The sequence below is a fragment of the Schistocerca americana genome, chromosome 8 (genome assembly GCF_021461395.2).
Source record: "Schistocerca americana isolate TAMUIC-IGC-003095 chromosome 8, iqSchAmer2.1, whole genome shotgun sequence".
Classification (NCBI taxonomy): domain Eukaryota; kingdom Metazoa; phylum Arthropoda; class Insecta; order Orthoptera; family Acrididae; genus Schistocerca; species Schistocerca americana.
In genome coordinates this window covers 519,365,714-519,388,637 of record NC_060126.1, presented here as the reverse complement: position 1 = coordinate 519,388,637, position 22,924 = coordinate 519,365,714, and the positions used below count along the sequence as shown (strand labels likewise).

The window sequence follows — 22,924 nt, the reverse complement described above, 5'->3', positions numbered from 1 at the left end:
ACATCAGTAACTCAGCAGGTAAATCTGGAAAGAGCCAGTCATAATGCATGATTCATTCACAACACATTCTTTGTGCTGAGATGTAGGAGTGTCTACATAACGGTGGGAACGTTTGTGTGTGTTGGAAGCTGGAAGGGTAACACTTGATGGACGGAGTATCACATTAGGACTGCTGGGAAGAGTGCATTCGATGTTATTCTGCACTATTTTCGTAGACAGGTTTTGTTAGGGCAAGAATTTCCATGCATACAAGCTGAGACATCACGAAAACTCTTACAAAAGCACACGTTAAGTATTTTTGGGACACTATGCAATTTACTAGAGTTCGACTTGGTTATTATTTTAAATAGCCATGTGGCTTAAATATGACATTGAGAACATTGTTAGATGCACTTGTGATGGTATGTAGCTACTCGCAGCAATGCATCAGCCACACATCTCGCACGATCCGTTAGAATCGCCAGGGAGAAAGCAGCTTGTGCTATTCTGGAACAGATTTCTGCAGCGTCGCTCGGCAATAAGCTCTTTGCCAGACTGCAGGTAGAGGGAGGGTTCACACCAGCAGAGGAAAACACATGTGTGTGCAGCCCACCTTGGAGTGTCTGCAGTTTGTAAGTAAGTCTTCACTCCCGTCCGGTCGCGTCATCAACGATGCCTAGGTGATGAAGTATTTCAAGAGGGATTTCTCAGGCACCAAGCACGAAAGGGATGTTGCTGCCTCATGCGTGTGGGACCCGAACGGGCACCTGTGTGTGGTTTGACAGCTGATGACCATGTCAGTTTGCAGGGCTATCGGTAGACTCCTACGCAGTCTAGTGGACAGGGGGTGGCGGGCTGTGTGTGTCTACGTTGTTTGCGTGTTTGTTGCATTATTTTGCGAGCGGGTCTGTGGGTTTCACTACGCGTTATTTGGATAGTGTACGAGTTGATTTCATGTCTGCACATTTGTGTACTTCATTATTTAGGAGGAGTTTGCATGTCTGTACTGAAATTATTTAGCTACATTAGGAGTTGTTTGCGTGTCTGCAAAGTGTTATTCAGGAGTAGTTTACAGATCTGTGGGCTTTGTAGCGTGATCCCAATCATGTCAGAGCGTGTGTTTTGTATCAGTGTAGTAAATATACTCCATCCGTAAATAAATTGTTCCAAAATAAATGAAGTACACTTCTTCCTCTCTCCAGCAGCCCAGCACTGGACGAGTCCTTTTCCAGCGAATCCCTAGGAGGAGGTGGCAGACGGGTGACTTAGGTTATTGGAGATTTCCTATCTTCCCGCTATTTTTTTTAGGTTAGTAGAGATAACCATGGTGTGATGCATTATCCTGTTGGAATTTGAACTTCCTGCCATTTTTTCTGGGGGTGGAGCTGGGTTAGGTTAGTGGAGGTTGCACAAGTGACCTATCTTCCCAGCCTTTTCTTAGGTTAGAAGAGGTTGCATTGGCTTGATGGAATTTTAACTTCCCACCATTGGGGGCCTGACACTTTCCCAGCCATCTTGGGTAATGGTACTTGCATCATCATCTGACGTCACGGCCGCCATCTTGGATGGCGTGATCAACTAACATCAGTTGATGATGTCATCGCCGCCATCTTGGATAACTGTACTTTGAGCCATAATGCAGGTTGTTGCAATACTCATATTAACTGAAAAATACAAATAATAAACTAGTAATACACAACGCAATAGAAGTAAAGGCAGACAAGGGAAACAGTGTCGACATACAGTACAACTACACCAACAATTTCAATACCCAAGTCACGGAAACATCTTCCTAACATTTCTTCATTTTTTATTAATCCAGTCTCAAAACTATGAAACTTGTAACGCCGGAAATGCATACCCTCCTATTTCCATCTATTGTACTATAAATTTTTTTCCTTATTTTGTTACCTGAAGGTATGACGTTTCTGTGTCTTTGTATATTGTAATTGTTTTACTATTTGTATATATATGCATTTATGTCGATGTATAATTGGTTTGTTTCGTGAATATTATTTGTATTTATACGCTGGGTCTGGCCTAGGGAAAACTATGCTATCGAACGAATACATCGATAGGTCGTGTGGAGAACCAAAGTGTGTAGGATCTTTGGTAGTGTTAACTCTGCCGCGTGGAGCGCGGGCAGAGCAGAGTCTGGCTGGGGTAGGGCGGTGGAGCAGGTGTGTTGAGTGATGCTCCCGCGAGTTGCCGTGCTTTCTGGGTTTGGCAGCATGTAATTGCACTCGACTTGCTATGATAGTTTCTGACACGGTGTCGCGGACGGGAAGCATTAGCTGGCGCACATCAAGGGCCCGTTTCACCTGGTGACCGTGTCGAGAAGAAGGCTGGCCGACAAGAGTGACTGTCGCCACCTCCTCGATCGAAGACTTCAAACCTTCAATCAACCAACAAGGAAGACTGGAAGCACGTAAAGTTTTAGAACTGTATGGCAGACCTCAGCTTTTAAAATTGTTGCATCACAAAATTACAGCAACTTAGCATGAACCTTTGTTGCTCATTGTCCCAATTGCATTACCAAGCAGGGCCCCTTCCTTTTCTGAAATGAACCCGAGTGTCGTTGAAATTCAGACGCCAGCATTAAAGTAATATCATTCCATTTCACTGCTTTAATTTCAAAGTTCAGTTAAGGTATTTATATTACAGAAGCACAAATTAAGAGTGTGAGTTTTGTTACCATATTTTAGCTTACCTGTGACTACAGCTCAGCTTGGTACGTACTAAATTTTACTATTGTTAATTGTTCAGAATCATTTAATTCAAGTTCAAAGTTAAATCTCTTATTTCTAAATTGCGTAGATTCAAGTAGCTTTTGAAATGATTGTTGAGGTAGTCCAAGACTAACCTTATTTTACTGAATTTCGATGAGCTTCAGAAAGAAAGCTCACTATTAACTTCAGTCACTAAATTAACTTTCAACTATCCGGTTTTATTAATTCTTTTGCTAAATTAAGTCAGAGTGTAGCGAAATTTATTACTTCTGCCAAACTTTCAGTTTTCACACTACACGTGTCAACCTTCAGTTGCCACACTTCTAGTGCTAATTGTATGTGCAATAACCTTTCTTTTTCAGTTACTATAGTAATTGTCCACAGGACTGGCGACTGTAATTTTCCCCAAATCTCAAATATGTAATTACCGCTAGTTAATTGTTAATGTAATGGCCACACATTTACTTTCTTTATTAACTTTACCCCTTTTCAAAATTAATTTCCACCAGTTTGATTTGCATTTTTCCTTTCATTTAGATGTAGCCCTTTCCTCCCTCTTTACTGACGGATTAACTTCGGTGACGATTGCTTTTCCCAAATTTCCATTAGGTACACGCGGTTTAATTTTTCACTGTCATTAAGGTCGGTAAGTGAGGGGGAGGTTACACACTGACAGTCTCTATCTTTAGTAACTGACTTATTATGTTAAACTCTTAAAACAAGGTAAAATTTTTTAATGAGCAGATTAAGAGAGCATTTTAAATTTGGTCCTGAAGGCCTGAAAAATGTTTACTGTGCGCAATACCATTCTGTGCCTTGCAGCGTCACGCACACTATCTGTGGAGGAGCGTGTGGTCAGCACACTGCTATATCTGTCGTTTTGCCAGAGTCGATGTTTCTCATTCAAGTAGCTTCTCAGTTATCACGATGCTGAGTGCACCTCGTACCAGTCATCCCACCAAGGAAAAATTCTTGGCGGTACCAGAAATAGAACTCACGTCCCCCACATGGGAGCCATCTAAGCTGACCACTCAAGCTATGGAGTCAGACCACTAATTATACGAAGTGCTGAAAATCAAGTTTCTGTTGTCCCTGAAAGCATTAAGATATGTAACCTGTGACTAAGGCAGGGTGACAATTTTAGGCGTTTACTAATAGTTTAGGAATAGTAAATTCAAAGCTAGTACAGCCCAATATGACTTCACTGTGACACGCGCATCAGCGTATACAGCGTGAACATTAATAAAACCGACAAACTACAGCGACAGATAGCCGGGTGGAAATGGAGGGGGAAAAGGTCCTATGACATTGAGTCCAGAAACGCATCGTTGCCACAGTAGATGGCGCTGACAAATGGAAGTTCCTCTGACCACATGCCCTGTGTTCCTTGTGTGTTACAGGCAGAGGGGCTGACGCTGCGTACTGTAAGCAGCAGAATGGTCCGATATTCATGTGGGAAACAAACAGAGATGGAGTTTGTGTGCGGCCAAGCAGATGGGTACAGTCGAGAGGCAGCGCAGTTGTACCAAAACAAGTAACCTCACAGACACCAACCACATCACACAACTCTTTAAAACCTTTTTGGTCATTTGTGAGATAATGTGTCCTTTCAGACAGACAAAGCTGCAGGGAGGTAGGGGCTGTGCGTACACCAGATATTGAGGACGGTTGTACAGGATGTTTAGATGAACCCTAGTACAAGCTCCAGCCAAGTGGCCTACCAACACGGTGTAAACCAAAGTATGACTGTGTGTATCCTGCATGACAATCGCTACTGCCCATATTAACTGCAATGAATGCAGAGATTATTAGCAGCAGATTTCCCTCTATCATAACAATGTTATCGATTTTTTTGCACCAGGCCATCAGAATTACCAGATTTCTGTTGTCATTCCTCTTTACCAGAAATGGCATCATCAATCTATATACTCGACATCAGTGGGCTACAGAGAATCCTCGGAGACTGGTTGAGGCACCTCATCAGCATTGGTTCAGCATCGATGTGTGGGCAGGGACTCTTGGCGAACCCTTATTTGGACTGGTTATTATTCCGAATGCCTTGATAGAGCACCATACCTAGACTTCCTGTGGAATGCTCTGCCTGGGTTGCTCGAGAATGTGTCTTTGGCAATACGCTAGGTTATGCGGTTTCTGCATGCCCGTGTATCACCCTGCTTTCGCATTACAGCTCGTCGACATCTCACCAACATCTTCCCCGGATGTTTGATAGGATTTGTAGGCCCTGTAACAGGGCCTGTTACGTCACCGGACTTACCCCCTGGGTTTTTAACTCTGGGAGCATCTGAAAAGCGTTTTTATGCTGAACCAGTTCCCGACAGGGAGACCTTTTAAGTGTGAGTGTGAGTGTGTGTGTGTGTGTGTGTGTGTGTGTGTGTGTGTGTGTGTGTGTGTGTGTGTGTGTGTGTGTGTGTGCGCACACACACACAACACACACAGTGTCCATTTCCGGACACTGTATATAAGTAATTCTTTTACCACGATTCCTTATTACATCTTTATTATAACTCGATACTGATGTACCACAATGATTATCATTTATATTATCCTTGCCTTCTGAAGAATCATCATTGCTTTTAATGCTAGAAATGCTTTGTGGTAGGTTAGTATATCGCGTGCCTGGAACGTAATATGGGGACAGACTACTAGTCTGCCACCTTAGCCGACTGCCTCGTATGGCATAATACACAAGCAAAACTTTGAACCTCAGTTTCTCAAAAACTTTTGAGAAGTGCATCCCATTTTGAGTACCGTCACCTATTAGCTGGTATATCTCTCGCTGCCGTCCCCCACCTCAATCAACAACATTAGCGCCTAACTAAACTGTAGAATGAAAAAAAGCTTTCAACGTATTTGTTTTTAAAATGATGAAAGACAAATGATATTTAGCTTTTTTAGGTGTTTTATTAAACCATGAAATAAGGAGTTAGTGCTACCTGCAAATTCTCCTCAGAAAACAAAGCCAATTATCCAGATTGAGAACAGATAGTCGTCACAAAACATGGTCGCTCTCTCTCTCTCTCTCTCTCTCTCTCTCTCTCTCTCTCTCTCTCTCTCTCACCACCAATCTTGTACACGATGACACTTGCGTCATCCACACCCTGATCCTCCATTTAAAATTAAAAAAGTTAAAATGTGGTGTAGTGGACTTCAGTTTAGAACATTTGATTCTTTACTTCTGAACTGGCAGAAACTGGAGGACTTTAGGCTGCCGCTGCTTTGAGCACGACCACTGCCATAAATAATAATAATAATAATAATAATAATACTGTGTAAGCTCTACAATAATGTAGCAGCCATTATACAGTTACATTGTGTGCTGCTGTCCATTATTTCGTTTATTTATTACAAGGTGAGAAACGAAGAAGTTTGTCTACTGCGGGAACTATCAACATTTCGGCCAAAGCATTTAATGACGTGTATGTCTGAATTTTACTATCATAAACGCCTGCTATAGGGTACAGAGTGTGTGTGAAGTGGATGGAACTTGAGGAAGCAGATGGTCGTACATTTGGTCCTGAAGTTTTAACCTGTAACATTTGAAATTTTCCCGGCGAATCAACTGTTCAAAGAGATTTCGGGCTTTCAGCTGGTCGTCATAAACTTCATTGCCCGATATTTCGGCTGGGCAACTGCCAGCCATCTTCAGGTGAGCCGAACGAGGACTGACGAAGACGCTCTCTACTCCAGCTTACACAGTGTGCTGATGCTACTGCCGCGCACACGTTGCAGTCACGGAGACAGAAGGGCCACACCACCCAGCGGCAGCGCCCTCGCTGGTGGAACTGCAGTACTCAGCTGCCGTCGGTATTGTTGCTGGCCGCAGCTATCTAAGTCTTCTGGCGTCTTCGCTTGAACAAATTCAAGATGGCGAGGATTCTTAATAATATTTATGTGAGAGTGGTTTTTAGTCCGCTTTCTAACATTTCGGATTTGCTGGGATCGGTGAAGGACGATTTGTTACTGCAGAAGGCGGGAATTACAAAATTCTGTGTCAATGTGGTATGGCCTATATATGACAGATAACGCATACAGTAGAAGACCGTTGTACATAACATCAACGTTGCACTCGCCTACTGCAACCCAGTAAGTCCGCAGTTGCGGAACATTTTATTTCTAAAGGACATTCAATGGAGAACGACAAACCTTCGATTGTGGCCACAGCAACAACTTTTTGGGACTCCATTATCAAAGAATCCGTTGAAATATGCATTGTGGGAAATCTAATGCCCCGTGACAGTGGTTACCAATCGAATAACGCGTGGAATCCCATCATCTCAGAAATTGGCTCGAGACGAAGACGCCAGAAGACTTCGATAGCTGCCGCGAGCGACAATACCGACAGCAGCTGAGTACTGCAGTTCCACCAGCGAGGGCGCTGTCGCCGGGCGGTTTGGCCCTTCTGTCTGCACGACTGCAATGCATGCGCAGCAGTACTATCAGCGCAGTATATAAGCTGGAGCGGAGAGCGTCTTCGTGAAATGCATCCGTGACTACCACCGTGCCGACTGGCATGCCTACCGGGGTACCCTCTCTACCCAGGTCGACAACCACCCCCTCACCTACCGCCACCCTGATGATATTACCCGTGCCGCCTCCTTTCTCCAACAGACCTTGTCTGAGGCCGTGGAGGCCCACGTCCCTTCCGTCGCCATCCACCCCCACTGTCCTACTTTACCCCCACAGGCCGTCCTCCTCCTCCATAAATCCGCCGTCTCCAACAAGCCTTCCTCCGCACGCGTGACCCGGACACACTACGACGCCACCGGCAACTACAACAACAACGACGCATCAGAAACTTGCTCGTGGCTAAGAAATGCCGGGACCCGCGACAGACATGCACCCGTTTAAATGCTATCCTTGCTATCAACTCTTCGAAGTACTTGTCAGCCTACCGCCGCCTTACCAGATCTAACCCCCCCCCCCCCCCCCTACTACCCTCTCCTTCATGATAATCAACCCTTCCCGGACAACCTTAGTAAGGTCAATCACTTTGCCTCCTACCTCTCCGATGTATTTTCCATCCCCGACGATCCCCAGTTCGATTACTCCCTTGTCCCTTGTCCCGGATGTCCGCGATCGAACTGACCCCTCTGTCCCTCCCCTCACCCCTGGTTTCCAGTACTTGGACAACATTGCACACACAGAACTCAATGCCCCCATCACTACACAGGATCTCATCGCTACACTACGCATGAAACGCAACACCGCTCCCAGTCACGATCGTGTCACCTGTCGCCACCTCCGTGAAGCTCCTGCCTCTTTCCTCTCCGCCCTGGCCAGGCTGTACAATGTAGTCCTGTCTACTGGCTACTACCCCAACCTGTGGAAAACCTCCCGAATCCTGATGTTCCTTAAGCCCGGTAAACTGCCATCTGCCGTCTCCTCCTACCGTCCCATCAGCCTTACCTCCATCTTCAGGAAGGTCCTGGAATCTATCCTCACCCGACGCATCCACCAGCATCTCCGCCAGCACCGCCTCCTTCCCGTCACCCAGTGTGGCTTTCGGCCGTCCTTCTCTTCCGACGACCTCCTTCTTCACCTCACTCATCTCCTTTCCGAACAGCTTAATTCCCGTCGCTCCACCATCTTCCTCTCCCTGGACCTCTAACGTGCCTATGACCGCGTATGGCATTCCGGTCTCCTCTTCAAGCTCCAAACCTTCGCACTTCCCATTAACTACATCCGTCTGATCGGGTCCTTTCTTTCCCACTGTCCTTCCTACGTCACCATCCATAACACGGATTCCTACATTTTCTTCCCCTCCGCCAGTGTGCCCCGAGCTTTCGTCCTCTCCCCTCTTCTGTACCTTTTCTATACAGCGGACTTGCCGCCGCCTTCACCCCCCATCCACCTTCTCCAGTACGCCTATGACACCGCCTTCCTTGCCCTCGCCCCCACCCTGCAGTGTTCCCAACACCTTCTCCAGTCCCATCTTGACCGATTCACCACTTGGTGCAACCAGTGGTTGCTTAAGGTAAATCCTTCCAAAACCCAGGCGATCATTATAGGCAAAACCATCCCTTCCTTCCGCCTCCTCGACTTCTGTATCACCGTCTATGGCCGTCCTATCGCCCTCACCCGCACCCTTAAGTACCTTGGCGTCACCCTCGACTGTCGCCTCTCCCGGACCCCCCACCTCTGGACAATCCGAGCCGAGACTCGCTCCCGACTCCGTCTCCTCGAGCTCCTTTCTGGCTGTATTTGGAGTCTGGACCCCTCCACCATCCTCCACACCTATAAATCCCTCATCCACCCTATCCTCTGCTATGCCCACCCTGCCTGGATCTCCGCTCGTCCTACCTTTTACAAATCCCTTCAAATCCTAGAACGCCATGCTCTCCGCCTCGCCTATCACATCCGTCTCCCCTCCCCCACGCAGATCCTGTACGACCTTATTTCGTTCCCCCACCTCCTCCTTTTCCTCCAATGGGTACGGATCCTGTATACCTCCCGTAAACTAGATCCTCCTCACCTGCTGGTCTCTCCCCTCCTCTCCCGCCCCCGTCCAATGCCGCGCCTGTATTTCCACGTCCCACCTGCTCTCCATCTCTCCGCCCTCCTTACCCTCTCCCAAGGTGGCTTCCACCAGCTCCCCCTCCCTAATGATGCCCTCCTCCCCTCCATCTACCCCTCCTACCAACTTTGATCCTCCCTCCCTCTTCCCTTGTTTTTTCCTGTGGGCACCCTCTCTCCCTTCTCTCCCCCTTGCCTCCCTCCTCCCTTTCTCCCCCCTCCTCCCCCTTCCCTCCCTTTCTCCCCCCCTCCTCCCCCTTCCCCCCCTTTCTCACCCCTCCTCCCCCTTCCCTCCCTCCTCCCCCCCTTCCCTCCCTCCTCCTCCCCCTTCCCTCCCTCCTCCCTTTCTCCCCCCTCCTCCCCCAGGCTTCTCCTACCCCCATACCTTCATTCCTTCCACCACCTCCTCTGCCATTGGCATCTCTCTTCTCCCCTCTCCATCCCCCACCACCCTCTTCCCCTCTCGGCAAGTCCCCGGACTCGCACATTTCGAGTGGACGTTCGGGCCCCAGAGATCGTCGCGATCAGTTTCTCGTGTGTGTGCCGTCGTGTTTGTGGTTTAGTGTTTTTCGCTGCCACGCTCCTTCGTTCACTTGTATCGTCCCGGTCGTCAGTGTTTGTGCGCAGTGCTGACAGTTTTTTTGTGTTTTTCATCAAGTGTGAACGGCTTCGTGTTTTTAATTTTTGTGTCTACTGTTTTTAACCACCCCTGTGTTACTTTCTGTCTTCATTGTCTCTTTTATTGTAATGCTTGTGGCTGAAGAGCGGAGTAGATTTATCCGGTGCCAGCCCACCTCTGTATGAGGCGAAAAATCACAATAAAGAAGATGATAAAAAAAATCTCTTTGATGTTTTAACCTCCTCACATTGTGTCAGATGTTAATGCTAGCATTAAAAAATTATTACTAAGTTACATAATCAGTAATACAGTCTTATGAAATAGAAATAACACTAATCATGTTTTAAGAATAATTTAGCTTTGTGACCAAAGCACAATTGAACCCTTTTGCTTTTACCCCCCAGAAAATTTCATTTTACCCGTTTGGGCGGGGGGGGGGGGGGGGGGGGTGTTAATTTACCCTCATGTCGTGGACTACTGTTGTAGAACAACATTCCCTTGTTGATGCAAGTCAGCCAAGGTAGGCAGAGCGTGCAGTTTGCGGCACTCGGGCTGGCGCTACTCACGCAGGGTGAAGCCGCAGTTGAAGCAGCCGGCGCCCGCCATGCCGATGAGCAGGCGCGCCGCCACGAACACCCAGTAGTAGGCGAGCAGCCCGGACAGCGGGCCCACCACGATGTAGATCAGGAAGGACAGCGTCAGGCTCGTCTTGCGGCCCGCCCTGCAAATGGCCGCCGGTCACCGCCCCGTCACCTTCTACACGTCGACCCTGTACCGGTCAGGTCGAATCTGCCACTGCGGTATTTGGCCACAGCCGTACATTAAAAAGTTAGTGAGGAAATAAACCACTACAGTCTCCACTGACAATCGTGATTTTATTTCAATGCACGATGCGTTTGAGGCCTGGTGATTCATCTCCTGGTGCTCGGACAGTCTACATCGATTATTTTTCCTGATTTAGGTTAATTCTGGTCCGGTAACATTACAATGGTATATTACAAAGTGGGCACATTATGAATATAAGTTTACAAATCCAATGCGAATCGAAAAATCTCTCTCACTAGTACTGAACACATGGTTCTTGAAGCATTGTATGAGTATTCATGTTTATGAACATACATATACTAATGTTCTACAGTACATTTTGTAAAAGCAAGTCAAAATAACCCAATAGACTAGCTACAGCAATAACATAAGTTTGCCGCCGACCAAGTACTGATCAATAAAAGTCTGCACCATTCCGAACAATGGAGAGAAGAGGAATAGAAGAGGATGAGCAAGAGCGGCGAGACCGAGGCGTTTGGTAACAGAGATGTGGGGTGCGGGGACTGCTACAGGATGGAACTGGCGCGTGTCCCTAGAAGGTGTCGTACATTGAGTCCGGCTGCCTATTAAAGTTCAGACAGCCGAAATATGGCAGTTAGCTTCAATAAAAGGAGGAGCAACTTATAACATTTAGCTTCAAGCTCCATCTCGTTTTTGTGTACGCAAATGGATGTGGACACACACTCGTCTTAAGTATGTCTCAAAAGTCATATGCCACGCACACTTCCACATAGCATAGTCTTCAACGGACACTACCTCGGAGTGAACAACTAGCAACAGCGCAGACCCAACATACACCTTTAATACACTGTTAAGCGAACACAGTATGCCAGTGTGCTTAGTAAGATGTTGGTTCACCTTTGCAATGCAATACAGTAGCCGTTCTGCACGGCGTGAATTTGACAAGCCCTCAGTAGCTTTCCGGAGGTATGTAGCGCCAGATGTCTCCACACACGTCTTGCAATTCTCGTAAACACCGAGCCGATGGTCTGTGGGTAGTGTGTGGATGACCGATGGTGTCCCAGATGTGCCCCATCGGAGCAGGTCAGGCAAATTTGGTAGCCAAGACATCAACCCAAGTCCCCCAGGATGCTCCTCAAAGTACAGTAGCATGATTCTGGCGTTGTGACTCGGATAGGTATCCTTGTGGACGATACCATCTCTGTAAGGTGGGACATCAAGCATGAAGCGACGCATGTGGTCCGTAACAAGTCTCTCTCTCTCTCTCTCTCTCTCTCTCTCTCTCTCTCTCTCTCTCTCTCTCTCACACACACACACACACACACACACACACACACACACGGAAGCCCAGGTGAATGTACCTCGTACCATGATACCACCAATATTGGCCTGTGTCCGTGGTGCGGTGCATCTACCGAGCAGCCGTTTTTCTAGATGATGGAGTTTCTGCACACGACCATAGAGCTGGTGGAACAAGAAACGTGATTCATCCGACAAGGTCAGATCTCCATGATCCCGCGTCCGCTGCAAGTGTAACTGGTAATATCGTTGGGAACGTAAATGGCCGTCCGCTATGAAGCCCCGTACTCAACAAAGTGCGTTGAAAAGTATGCCCCAAGCGCTCGGCTCTGCATGAGCATTGCACTCTCTCGTCACACTTCCACAGATCGCCTCGTACTGCTTCATACAATGGACGAGTCTCCAGTTTCCACGTTCTCTTTTGAGGTGTGGACGGGCACACCTTGTCATCTACTCGTGGTCTTGTAACGCCGGAAATGCATATCCTCCTATTTCCATCTATTGTACTATAATTTGTTTTCCTTATTTTTGCTACCTGAATATATGATATTTCTGTGTCTTTACGTATTGTAATTGTTTTACTATTTGTATATATATATATATGTATTTATGCATTTATGGCGATGTATAATTGATTTGTTGTGTAAATATTATTTGTATTTTTACGCTGGGTCTTGCCTAGGGAAAACTGCTATCGAACGATTACGTCGATAGGTCGTGTGAAGAATCAAAGTGTGTAGGATCTTTGGTAGTGTTAACTCTGCCGCGTGGAGCGCGGGCAGAGCAGGAGTAGAAGTCTGGCGGGAGTAGCGAGTGGAGCAGGTGTGTTGTGTGACGCTCCCGCGAGTTGCCGCGCTTTCGGGGTTTGGCAGCATGTAATTGCGCTCGACTCGCGATGATAGTTTCTGACATGGTGTCGCGGACGGGAAGCATTAGCTGGCGCACATCAAGAGCCCGTTTCGCCTGGTGACCGTGTCGAGAAGAAGGCGCGCCAACATCCAGCTTCTGCAACAGCGACGGCCGACAATGAGTGACTGTCGCCACCTCCTCGATCGACGGCTTCAAACCTTCAATCAACCAACAAGGAAGACTAAAAGCACGTAAAGTTTCAGAACTGTATGGCAGACCTCAGCTTTTCAAATTGTTCCATTTGCCTCGCAAAATTACAGCAACTTAGCATCAACCTTTGTTGCTCATTGTCCCAATTGCATTGCCAAGCAGGGTCCCTTCCTTTTCCGAAATGAGCCCGAGTGTCGTTGAAATTCAAACGCCAGCATTAAAATAATATAATTAGATTTCACTGCTTTAATTTCAAAGTTCAATTCAAGCATTAGCTGGCTACAATAGTTAGATTACACAAGCACGAATTAAGAGTGCGAGCTTTGTTACCGTATTTTAGCTTACCTGTGACTGCAGCTCAGCTTGGTACGTACTAAATTTTACTATTGTTAATTGTTCAGAATCATTTAATTCAAGTTCAAAGTTAAATCTCTTCTTTCTAAATTGCGTAGATTCAAGTAGCTTTTGAAATGATTGTTGAGGTAGTCCAAGACTAACCGTATTTTACTGGATTTCGATGTGCTTCAGAAAGAAAGCTCACTATTAACTTCAGTCACTAAATTAACTTTCGATTTTCCGGTGTTATTAATTCTTTTGCTAAATTAAGTCAGAGTGTAGCGAAATTTATTACTTCTGACAGACTTTCAGTTTTCACACTACACGTGTCAACCTTCAGTTGCCACGCTTCTAGTGTTAATTATATGTGTAATAACCTTTCTTTTTCAGTTACTATAGTAATTGTCCTTAGGACTGGCGACCGTGATTTCCCCCAAATCTCAAATATCTAATTACCGCTAGTTAATTGTTAACGTAACGGCCGCACATTTACTTTCTTTATTAACTTTACCCCTTTCCAAAATTAATTTCCACCAGTTTCATTTGCATTTTTCCTTTCATTTAGACGTAACCCTTCCTCCCTCTTTACCGACAGGTTAACTTCGGTGACGATTGCTTTTCCAAAACTCCCATTAGGTACACGCGGTTTCATTTTTCACTGTCATTAAGGTCGGTAAGTGAGGGGGAGGTTACAGTCTCACTATCCTCAACCGGTTTCCATACGCTCACGACAGTCGCAAACGAATAGTATCGCTATTTCCGAGATGCTTGTTCCCAGCCGTCAAAGCCGCTTTCGTCAGCGGACTTCCCGTTTACGGGCACTATTGTCGCCAGAGTGATTCCCCGTCCGTCCCTGCTCTATGTTTGTACTTCCCTTACCGCGTCACGAGCCGGCGACGCCACCATTTGTCAATGTTTAGGCTCTCACTGTACACACTTACTAGGAGAATGTGTCCATCCCAATTCGTAGGCCTGACAACGAGTTAAAGCTCCAAAGTGGCCAGTTGTGCTACATGAAGCATAGGGTGACCCAGAGCGTCAACATTTGACTAGGCACTAATTCGCGGAATAATGTAGGTAGAGAGCTAAAACTTGACATACATGCCCGAAATGACATGCAGTTATGGAATGTTATTGAAAAGAAAAACAGATACAAAAGCCGACCAATAGATGGCGCTGAACAGCAACACGTCTGTGACGCCGCATGGGAACACCCACAAATGCAGAATTTGTGCTACCTAAGATCCTAGAACTGTGGTGGAAACCAAACTGCACGATGAGAGAGTCACGGTATGGTGTGGATTGACAGCTTCAACCACGATCGGACCCTTTTCCTCCGAGGAAACGCGGAGTGCTGCTTCTCGGGCTGACAAAGTGACGGGTGCGACGTACGCTGGTACACTGCAGGGTCACATCAACCCTATCCCGGCTGATAAACACCTGCTGCAACGTAGGACTTTCATGCAAGATGGCACTCCAACACATATTGCTATACGTGTGTGGAGGATCGCGTGCTGAACCGCCACTTTCTCCGTGATTGGCCTCTCAGGTTCCCAGACCTCAATCCGTGTGACTTTACGAGGTTATGGAGTTATCTGAAGTCTACACCGACCGTCCGACCTCGTTATGGATGCTAGAATACGACAACCGACGGCAGTTTGTAACCGTACCTACTAATCAGCTGTGCAGCGCTTGTTCACAAAATTGTCCCTCTATTTCATGTGGGGGTGTTGAATGATGGTCGACGTGTTGGGCATTTGCTGTAAAGAACGTCGTCTTTGCTAGAAATCAATTGTTATGCTAGTTATTGCTTTTGTATCGTATGAGGCGCCATGTGCACTTTTTTGGTTTCAATGAAACCCCATGTCATTTCAAGCATGTGCGTGTGTTTTTGCCTCTCTACCTACATTATTGCGTAAGTATTTGAATTTTCAAATGTCAACGTACTTTTGGGTCACCCTGTACCTATTTCAGTGAAACAGTCGGCTGGAAATTATGTCTTCCTTTGAATTTATCAAGGCTATTTACTTCTGGTTTCAACCAGTTGCCTGTTCCAAATAGTATGTCACCATTTTTACTGTAAATGAAGGCGACTAATTCTGGAATCTTATTATTCATGATTCCGCTATTAAGTAATGCGAAATAAAAATTTCCCTGTGTAAATAGCGATGACGACGTACGCCTTGTCCCGAATACGGCACGTACAGGGAGTGATCAAAAATAGGGAAACACCGCAAGAAACGCATCCTTGAACAGTAATGCAGGTTGTACTGTGTTTGACCACCTCTGCAATGCCCTCAGTGAGTTGCAAGTGTTAGCCGTGGCCAGTGGCCAGGAAAGTGCTCTGTGTAGTTGTGAGTGTATTACGTCCGGGCTAAGTTACTCGAGCCTGGGAGAATCGTTGGTGCCCCTGAACCAGGTAGTCGAAGCGTTCGCTGTTTCAAGAGGTACCGTATCTAAGATTTGTTACGCATACCGGCAAAGACAGATCATCCGCTAATTCACAATGAGGACGAAAATGTATTCTGACTAATCGCAAGCTATTGTTATGGACGAGGATTGTGACGGAAAGTAATAACTACAGCTGCAAACGTGACTGCAGAAGCGAACGTCGCACTTGCGAACCTTGTCAGTACGGAAACTGAAAGGGAGTACGTAACTAGGGACTTGCAGGGGGTATTGCAATTCCAAAACCAGTCACCAATAATGCAAGTGTGCTCAACAGGAAAACATGGTACCGAAGCCATAAAACCTGCTCTAGGAAGCAATGAAGAGTGTCCTTTGGTCGAGTGTGCGCCCAAGAGTGAAACGTGATGACCTGGGCGGCCGCGTCGCGGTGTTCCGTGGGCGCCCACGGTTATTATGCGAAGTTGCACTGCTGCCAAGGATTTTGTGACCATTTTCATTGGTCATGTCCATCCCACGATACAATGTTTGCTCTCCAGTGGTTATTCTATATTACAAGGCGTCAGGACCGCTGTTCACACAGCTCGCATCATCAAGGGCTGGTTTTGTGAGTACGAGGGTGAACTGCCACATCCTCCCTGACCACCACAATCACCGTACCTCGATGTTATTGAGCCTTTGTGGTGTGTTTTGAAGGGAAGTGTGCGTATTCACTATCCACCTCCAACATTTTCAGATGAGCGTACCACATTTTGCGGGAAGAATGCTGTAAGATTCCCCTGAATACCTTAGTAGCTATATTTATTCATTCAGAGACGATTGGAAGCAATTTTGAAAGCCAACGGCTTTCCTACACCATATTAACCGTGGTAGTTTGAGCGCGCGTGTGCGCTCGTTTCCGTGTTTTTGTTCACCCCCCCCCCCCCCCCCCCTCCCCAACTGATCATTAGGTCTATGGATGGTGGGACTGTTTGTAAACTATGAAACTGCTTTGACCAGGCAATACAACTTGTGTTAAGTTTGAAATGTAGGAGAGAGGCAATGGCGGAAGCGAAGTTCGTCTTGTGAGCCGCACCTGAATAGCACAGTCGATAGAGAAATTGCCTGCTAGAAGCAAACGTCACAGGTTCGATTTTCGATCCGCACACAGTTTTATCTGCCAGCAGTTTGTCACTTCTCCATGTACAAAAAAGACCTGTGGCGGCTTGGGGAGACGAAACAGTTTTACAGAGTAGAGTGATTTTAGTAGACCCTGCAAAAGCCTCTATTTTATACAGCTTGTGTGGCCATTTGTGCTTCGTGTGAATATTCAGAAACAAAAGATGGAAACAGAAAAAACGATTCGGCGTGCTAGAAAACACGAAGGAACTGAGAAATCTGGAGGTCGGAAAAGATATCCGCTCGACGAGTTGGCATCTATGGACTGCATCACTGCGGAATGCACAGCATACAGCAATTCTGCAACCCAGTTGGTACAGATGTACAGCCAAGTGACACATTTGACGGACGAGGACAGTCTTCTTCATCTACAAGGATACTCCGCAAGCCACCGTACGGTGTCTGGCGGAGGGTATCGTGAACCACTGCTAGTCATTTCATTTCCTGTTCCACTCGCAAACAGAGCGAGGAGGAGGAAGAAGAAGAAGAAGAAAAAGAAGAATAATTGGTTGGTTGGTTGTTTGAGGTTAAAGGGACCGAACAGCAAGGTCATCAGTCCCTAAAAAGAAGAATAAGAAGAAGAAACAAACTACTGTCTTTATGCCTCCGTATGAGGCCTAATTTCTCGCATCTTATCTTCGTGGTCCTTACGCGCAACGAATGTTTGCGACAGCAGAACCGTTTGTTAGTCGGCTTTAAGTGTCGGTTCCCTAAATTTTCTCAACTGTGTTTCTCGAAAGGAACGTCGCCTTCCTTCCAGGTATTCCGATTTGAGATCCCGAAACATCTCCGTAACACTTACGTATTGTTCCAACCTAACGGTAACAAATTTAGCAGCCCGCCTCTGAATTGTTTCGATGTCTTCCGTCAATCTGATCTGGTACGGATTCCAAACACTCGAGCAGTGCTGAAGAACAGGCCGCACTGCTGACGTCCTATGTGCGGCCTCGTTTACAGACGAACCACACTTACCTGTAATTCGCCCAATAAAGCGATGTCGACCGTTCGCCTTTCCTGCCACAGTTATCACGTGCTCCTTCCATCCCACACCGCTCTGCAACGTTACGCCCAGATATTTAAACGACGTGACTGTGTCAAGCAGTACACTACTAATGCTGTAACCGAACATTACAGGTTTATTCTTCCTACTCATCAGCGTTAACTTACATTTTTCCACATTTAGAGCTGTCTGCAACTCATCACACCCATTAGAAATTTTATGCAAGTCGCCTTGTATCTCCCTACAGTCTCTCAACTTTGACACCTTACCGTACAGACACGCCATCATCGGCGAACAACCGCAGACTGCTGTCCACCCTGTCGGCCAGATCATTTGTGTGCACAGAGAACAACAGCGGCCCTGTCACACTGCCCTGGGGCACACCTCACGATAGCCTTGTCTCTGATGAACATTCGCCGTCGAGGACAACATGCTGGGTTCTATTATTTTAGAAGTCTTCGAGCCACTCACACATCTGTGAACTTATTCCATAAGCTCGTGCCTTCGGTAACAACCTGCAATGGGGAACCGTGTCACATGCTTTCATGGAATCTGGCTGTTGCCCTTCATCCATAGTTCGCAAGTATATCATGTAAGAAAAGAGCAAGCTGAGTTTCACACGAGAGATGCTTTCTAAAAGCATACTGATTCGTGGACATAAACTTCTCAGTCTCAAGAAAGTTTATTGTATTCGAACTGAGAATATTTCCAAGGAATCTGCAGCAAACAGAAGTTAGGGATATTGGTTTGTAATTTTGCGGGTCCGTTTTTTTTTACCATTTTTATCTACTGGAGTCACCGGTGCTTTTTTCCCAGTCGCTTTGGACTTTGTGTCGGATGAAAAATTCACGATAAATGCAAGAAAGTGTCCAGTGCCGCAGAATTGGGATTCCACTCTGACGTGATGATTTATTTACTTTCATACCTTTCAGTTGTTTCTCTACGACAGGGATGCTTGTTAGTATGTCGTCCACACGGGAGTCTGCCCCATGGTCAAATGATGGTCTGTTTGTACGATTCTTCTGCGTGAACGATTTCTTGAACGTGAAATTTGAAACTTCGGCTTTCGTTTTGCTATCTTCAACTGCCACAACAGACGGGTCAACGAGGGAGTGAATGGAAGTCTTAGACCTGCTTAGCGAATTTACATAGGACCAGAATTTTCGTGTTCTCTGCCAGATCTTTTGCTAAGGTATGAGGGTGGTGGTAGTAGTCGTATGCTTCGTGCATAGATCTTTTCACAGACGCGCGAATGTCTAGTAACCTTTCCTTATCGTCATTTGTGCGTTCTCTTTTGAACCGAGAGTGTAACAACGCTTTCCGAATTTCGTTATTAAACTATGGTGGGTCTCTTCCATCCTTTAGCCACTTACTATGCACATAACTCTCTAGACAACGATTTACAGTCTCAATAAATTTCGTCCATAATTACTCTAGGACCACGTTACTGGAACTAAGCGACTTCAGTTCACTGTCTAAGTGAGATGATAACTGTTTATCTGCTCTGTCTATCAGACACACTGTCCTGGCCTTCTCGACTCTTTTATTAACTTTCGTAACCACAGTTGCTGTGACATGATACCACTTCCATACTGAGACTGTCGATTAGGTCCGGCCTACTTGTAGCTAGAACAACTAAGACATTTCCATTGCGTGTGGGCTGCCGAGCTAACTGCTTATGACAGTTTTCAGAAAATGTTTTCAAAACTATTTCGCATGACTGTGTGTGTGTATCCATCGCAATGAATCCATAGACATCCCAGTCTATACCCGGTAGGTTAAAGTCGCCTCCAGCTAGTATTTTCGCGCTACTGACCGTAGCCTGCTTTTGAATGATTCTGGAACTGTAACAGCGGCATCGGGTGGCCGGTAAAAACATTTATTACTAGGCTGTTACCTAAATTTCTCGGCAAATGTGGGGGTGGCTTTGGGAACATTCTTACATTCACGTAGTTGAATGATGGCACCATGTTACACTTTACGCAAACAATAAAAATGTAGCTTTCATAACAGATCTGGTTCAACTTCAATTATGCTAGTCAAAATAACAAAAATAATGGGCATGCAAGTAATCCAATAAATCCATTAGAATAACGCAGTGTAAAGTTTTGTATGCACTTTTGTAGATGGCATCAAGGCCGTATACTCTATTTTTTAAACCTCATTTCTTGGTTCTCCATCTCGAAGAGTATTAATCATGGACATTTCTTGCTAGATATTACTGCTGATATCCAGTAAAATTTTCTCCACCGTTCTGACTCAATTCTTGTTTCCAGTTTTTAATTTTCCATGTTAGACTAACATTATTGGTGGCTGATAAATAGATTCTGTGAATATTTTCTAATTTTAGTTTATGACTCTTTGGATACGTTTTATTTAATCATTTAGGAATGTAATTGCAGTTTACAGAAAAAAAAATATCGCAACACCGAACAGCAATTAATGCAGAGTAATGAAATTTCGGGAATATATTTGTCTGGGTAACATTGCAAGATCACAAGTTAATGTAAATGCGAGATAAGCCATCGCAGATGTGAAATGGTGGTACTTCAATAACCGATGTAACTAAAGGAATGTTGAATGCAAACGTGTGTGCATTGTGGTGTACAGATGCCACATACCATTCTGTGAATGGTATTTCCTGCCTGTTACACGTGGTCGGTCAATACAGGAACGGTTAATGCTGTTTGTAGATGACGCTGGAGTTCTCTTCCGACAATGTCCCGCATGTGCTCGATTGCAGACAGATTTGGCGGCAACATGTCGACACTCTTGTAGAGCGTGTTGGGTTACAACGGCGCAATGTGGACGAGCGTTATCATGTTGGAAAATACCCACCTGGACTGCTACTCCTGAATGGCAGTACAACAGGTCGAATCATCAGATTGGCGTACAAACTTGCAGTCAAGGTGCGAGCGATAGCCAGTAGAGCGCTCCTATTGTCATACAAAGTGGCACCCCACACCATAACTCTATGTGTAGGTCCCGTGTGTGTATCACACAGACAGGTCCTCAGTTCACCTCCTGCTAACCAACACACGGCCATCACTGGCACCGAGGCGGTACAGGCTTTCATCACAAAACACAACAGACCTCCACCCTGCCCTCCAATGAAGTTTCAAATGGTGAAGGTTCGGGGTCAGTGAAATACACGCTACAGGGCGCCTGGCTCGAAGCTGTTCTTGGAGCAACCGATTTGAAACAATTAGTTTCGTCACTGCGTTACCAAGTGTTGTTCAAAACGTCGCTGACGCTCCAGAGACCCACACCGAACAACACGGTGTTCCCTCTCGGCAGAGACACGTGGTCGTCTGCAGCCAGGTCTTGTAGCGACCGTACATTCCCGTGACCACCGCTGCCAGCAACCATGTACAGTGGCTGCAGTCCTGCCAAGCCTTTCTGCACTATCGCGGAAGGAACATCGAGATTCTGGTAGCCCTATCACACCACCTCGTTCAAAGTCAGTGAGGTCTTGACAATGGCGTTTTCATCGCCTTAAAGGCATTCGTGACCGACATGAACACTCAATATGAAAGGTAACTAACGCTCACTACCTTTACATTGTGTATGTGAAGCAAATTTGATTTATATCCACATTTCGGCACTACTACGCCACTCCTATGCAACTGGCACGAATCTGAATAGACATCTTTCAGATGTAACAGCACACCTGCCAATTATCGTTTATGTCGCAAAATTCCTCCATGGTGTTGAGACTTTTTTTCTTCAATGAATAAAAATACGTATGCACATTCCATATACTAATGAAATACGCTAACCCTTCAGGTATCAAAGTAATTATATTCGAAGAGAGACATTAGATACAATAGGTCACATACTTTTAAAGACACAGAATCAGCAGTATCAAAAACGTCAATTTTAGACTCTTGCCCGCTGTTGGATAATTTTCTGCCCATGGAGCGCACATTCAGCAGCTTTAACCGTTCAAGTTTCTATTGTGGCTGACCCGAAGCACTCACCTGTCTGCGATGAAGCCGAAGATGAGCGCGCCAAGCAGCTTCCCGAAAGAGACGACCATCTGAGCCGTGGAGCGAAGCGCAGTCCTCTCACACACCAGGTCCCACTGCAACAGACACAACTGTGACAGACCTACAGAGCGGCAGCAGTATTAAGTGGCAGGATAAGTCCGCTAAATTTTTATTTACCAACTAGTGTCGAGGGGCATGAAAGGAAAGCAGTGGTTGGGAAGGGAGCGAGACATAGTTGTAGCCTATCCCCGATGTTATTCAATCTGTATACTGAGCAATCAATAAAGGAAACAAAAGAAAAATTCGGAGTAGGTATTAAAATCCATGGAGAAGAAATAAAAACTTGGAGGTTCGCCGATAACATTGTAATTCTGTCAGAGACAGCAAAGGACTTGGAAGAGCAGTTGAACGGAATGGACAGTGTCTTGAAAGGAGGGTATAAGATGAACATCAACAAAAGCAAAACGAGGAAAATGGAATGTAGTCGAATTAAGTCGGGTGATGCTGAGGGAATTAGATTAGGAAATGAGACACTAAAAGTAGTAGAGGAGTTTTGCTATTTGGGGAGCAAAATAACTGATGATGGTCGAAGTAGAGAGGATAGAAAAGTAGACTGGCAATGGCAAGGAAAGCGTTTCTGAAGAAGAGAAATTTGTTAACATCAAGTACAGATTTAAGTGTCAGAAAGTCGTTTCTGAAAGTATTTGTATGGAGTGTAGCCATGTATGGAAGTAAAACATGGACGATAAATAGTTTGGACAAGAAGAGAACAGAAGCTTTCGAAATGTGGTGCTACAGAAGAATGCTGAAGATTAGATGGGTAGATCACATAACTAATCAGGAGGTATTGAATAGAATCGTGGAGAAGAGGAGTTTGTGGCACAACTTGACAAGAAGAAGGGACCGGTTGGTAGGACATGTTCTGAGGCATGAAGGGATCACAAATTTAGCATTGGAGGGCAGCGTGGAGGGTAAAAATCGTGGAGGGAGACCAAGAGATGAATACACTAAGCAGATTCAGAAGGATGTA

At 45.8% G+C, this 22,924-nt stretch overlaps 1 protein-coding gene across 2 annotated transcripts in view; it reads right to left on the bottom strand.

Moving 5' to 3' along the window:
• The window catches only part of LOC124625787 (organic cation transporter protein), a 471,790-nt gene that overhangs the window by 47,467 nt on the left and 401,399 nt on the right, over nucleotides 1-22,924 (bottom strand). For both annotated transcript variants that reach the window (XM_047149232.1, XM_047149233.1), the window contains exons 4-5: nucleotides 21,886-21,989; nucleotides 10,428-10,582 (exon numbers count right to left, since the gene is read on the bottom strand). In XM_047149232.1, the coding sequence (XP_047005188.1) occupies nucleotides 10,428-10,582; nucleotides 21,886-21,989 (259 nt within the window). The remainder of the gene's footprint in view (nucleotides 1-10,427; nucleotides 10,583-21,885; nucleotides 21,990-22,924) is intronic.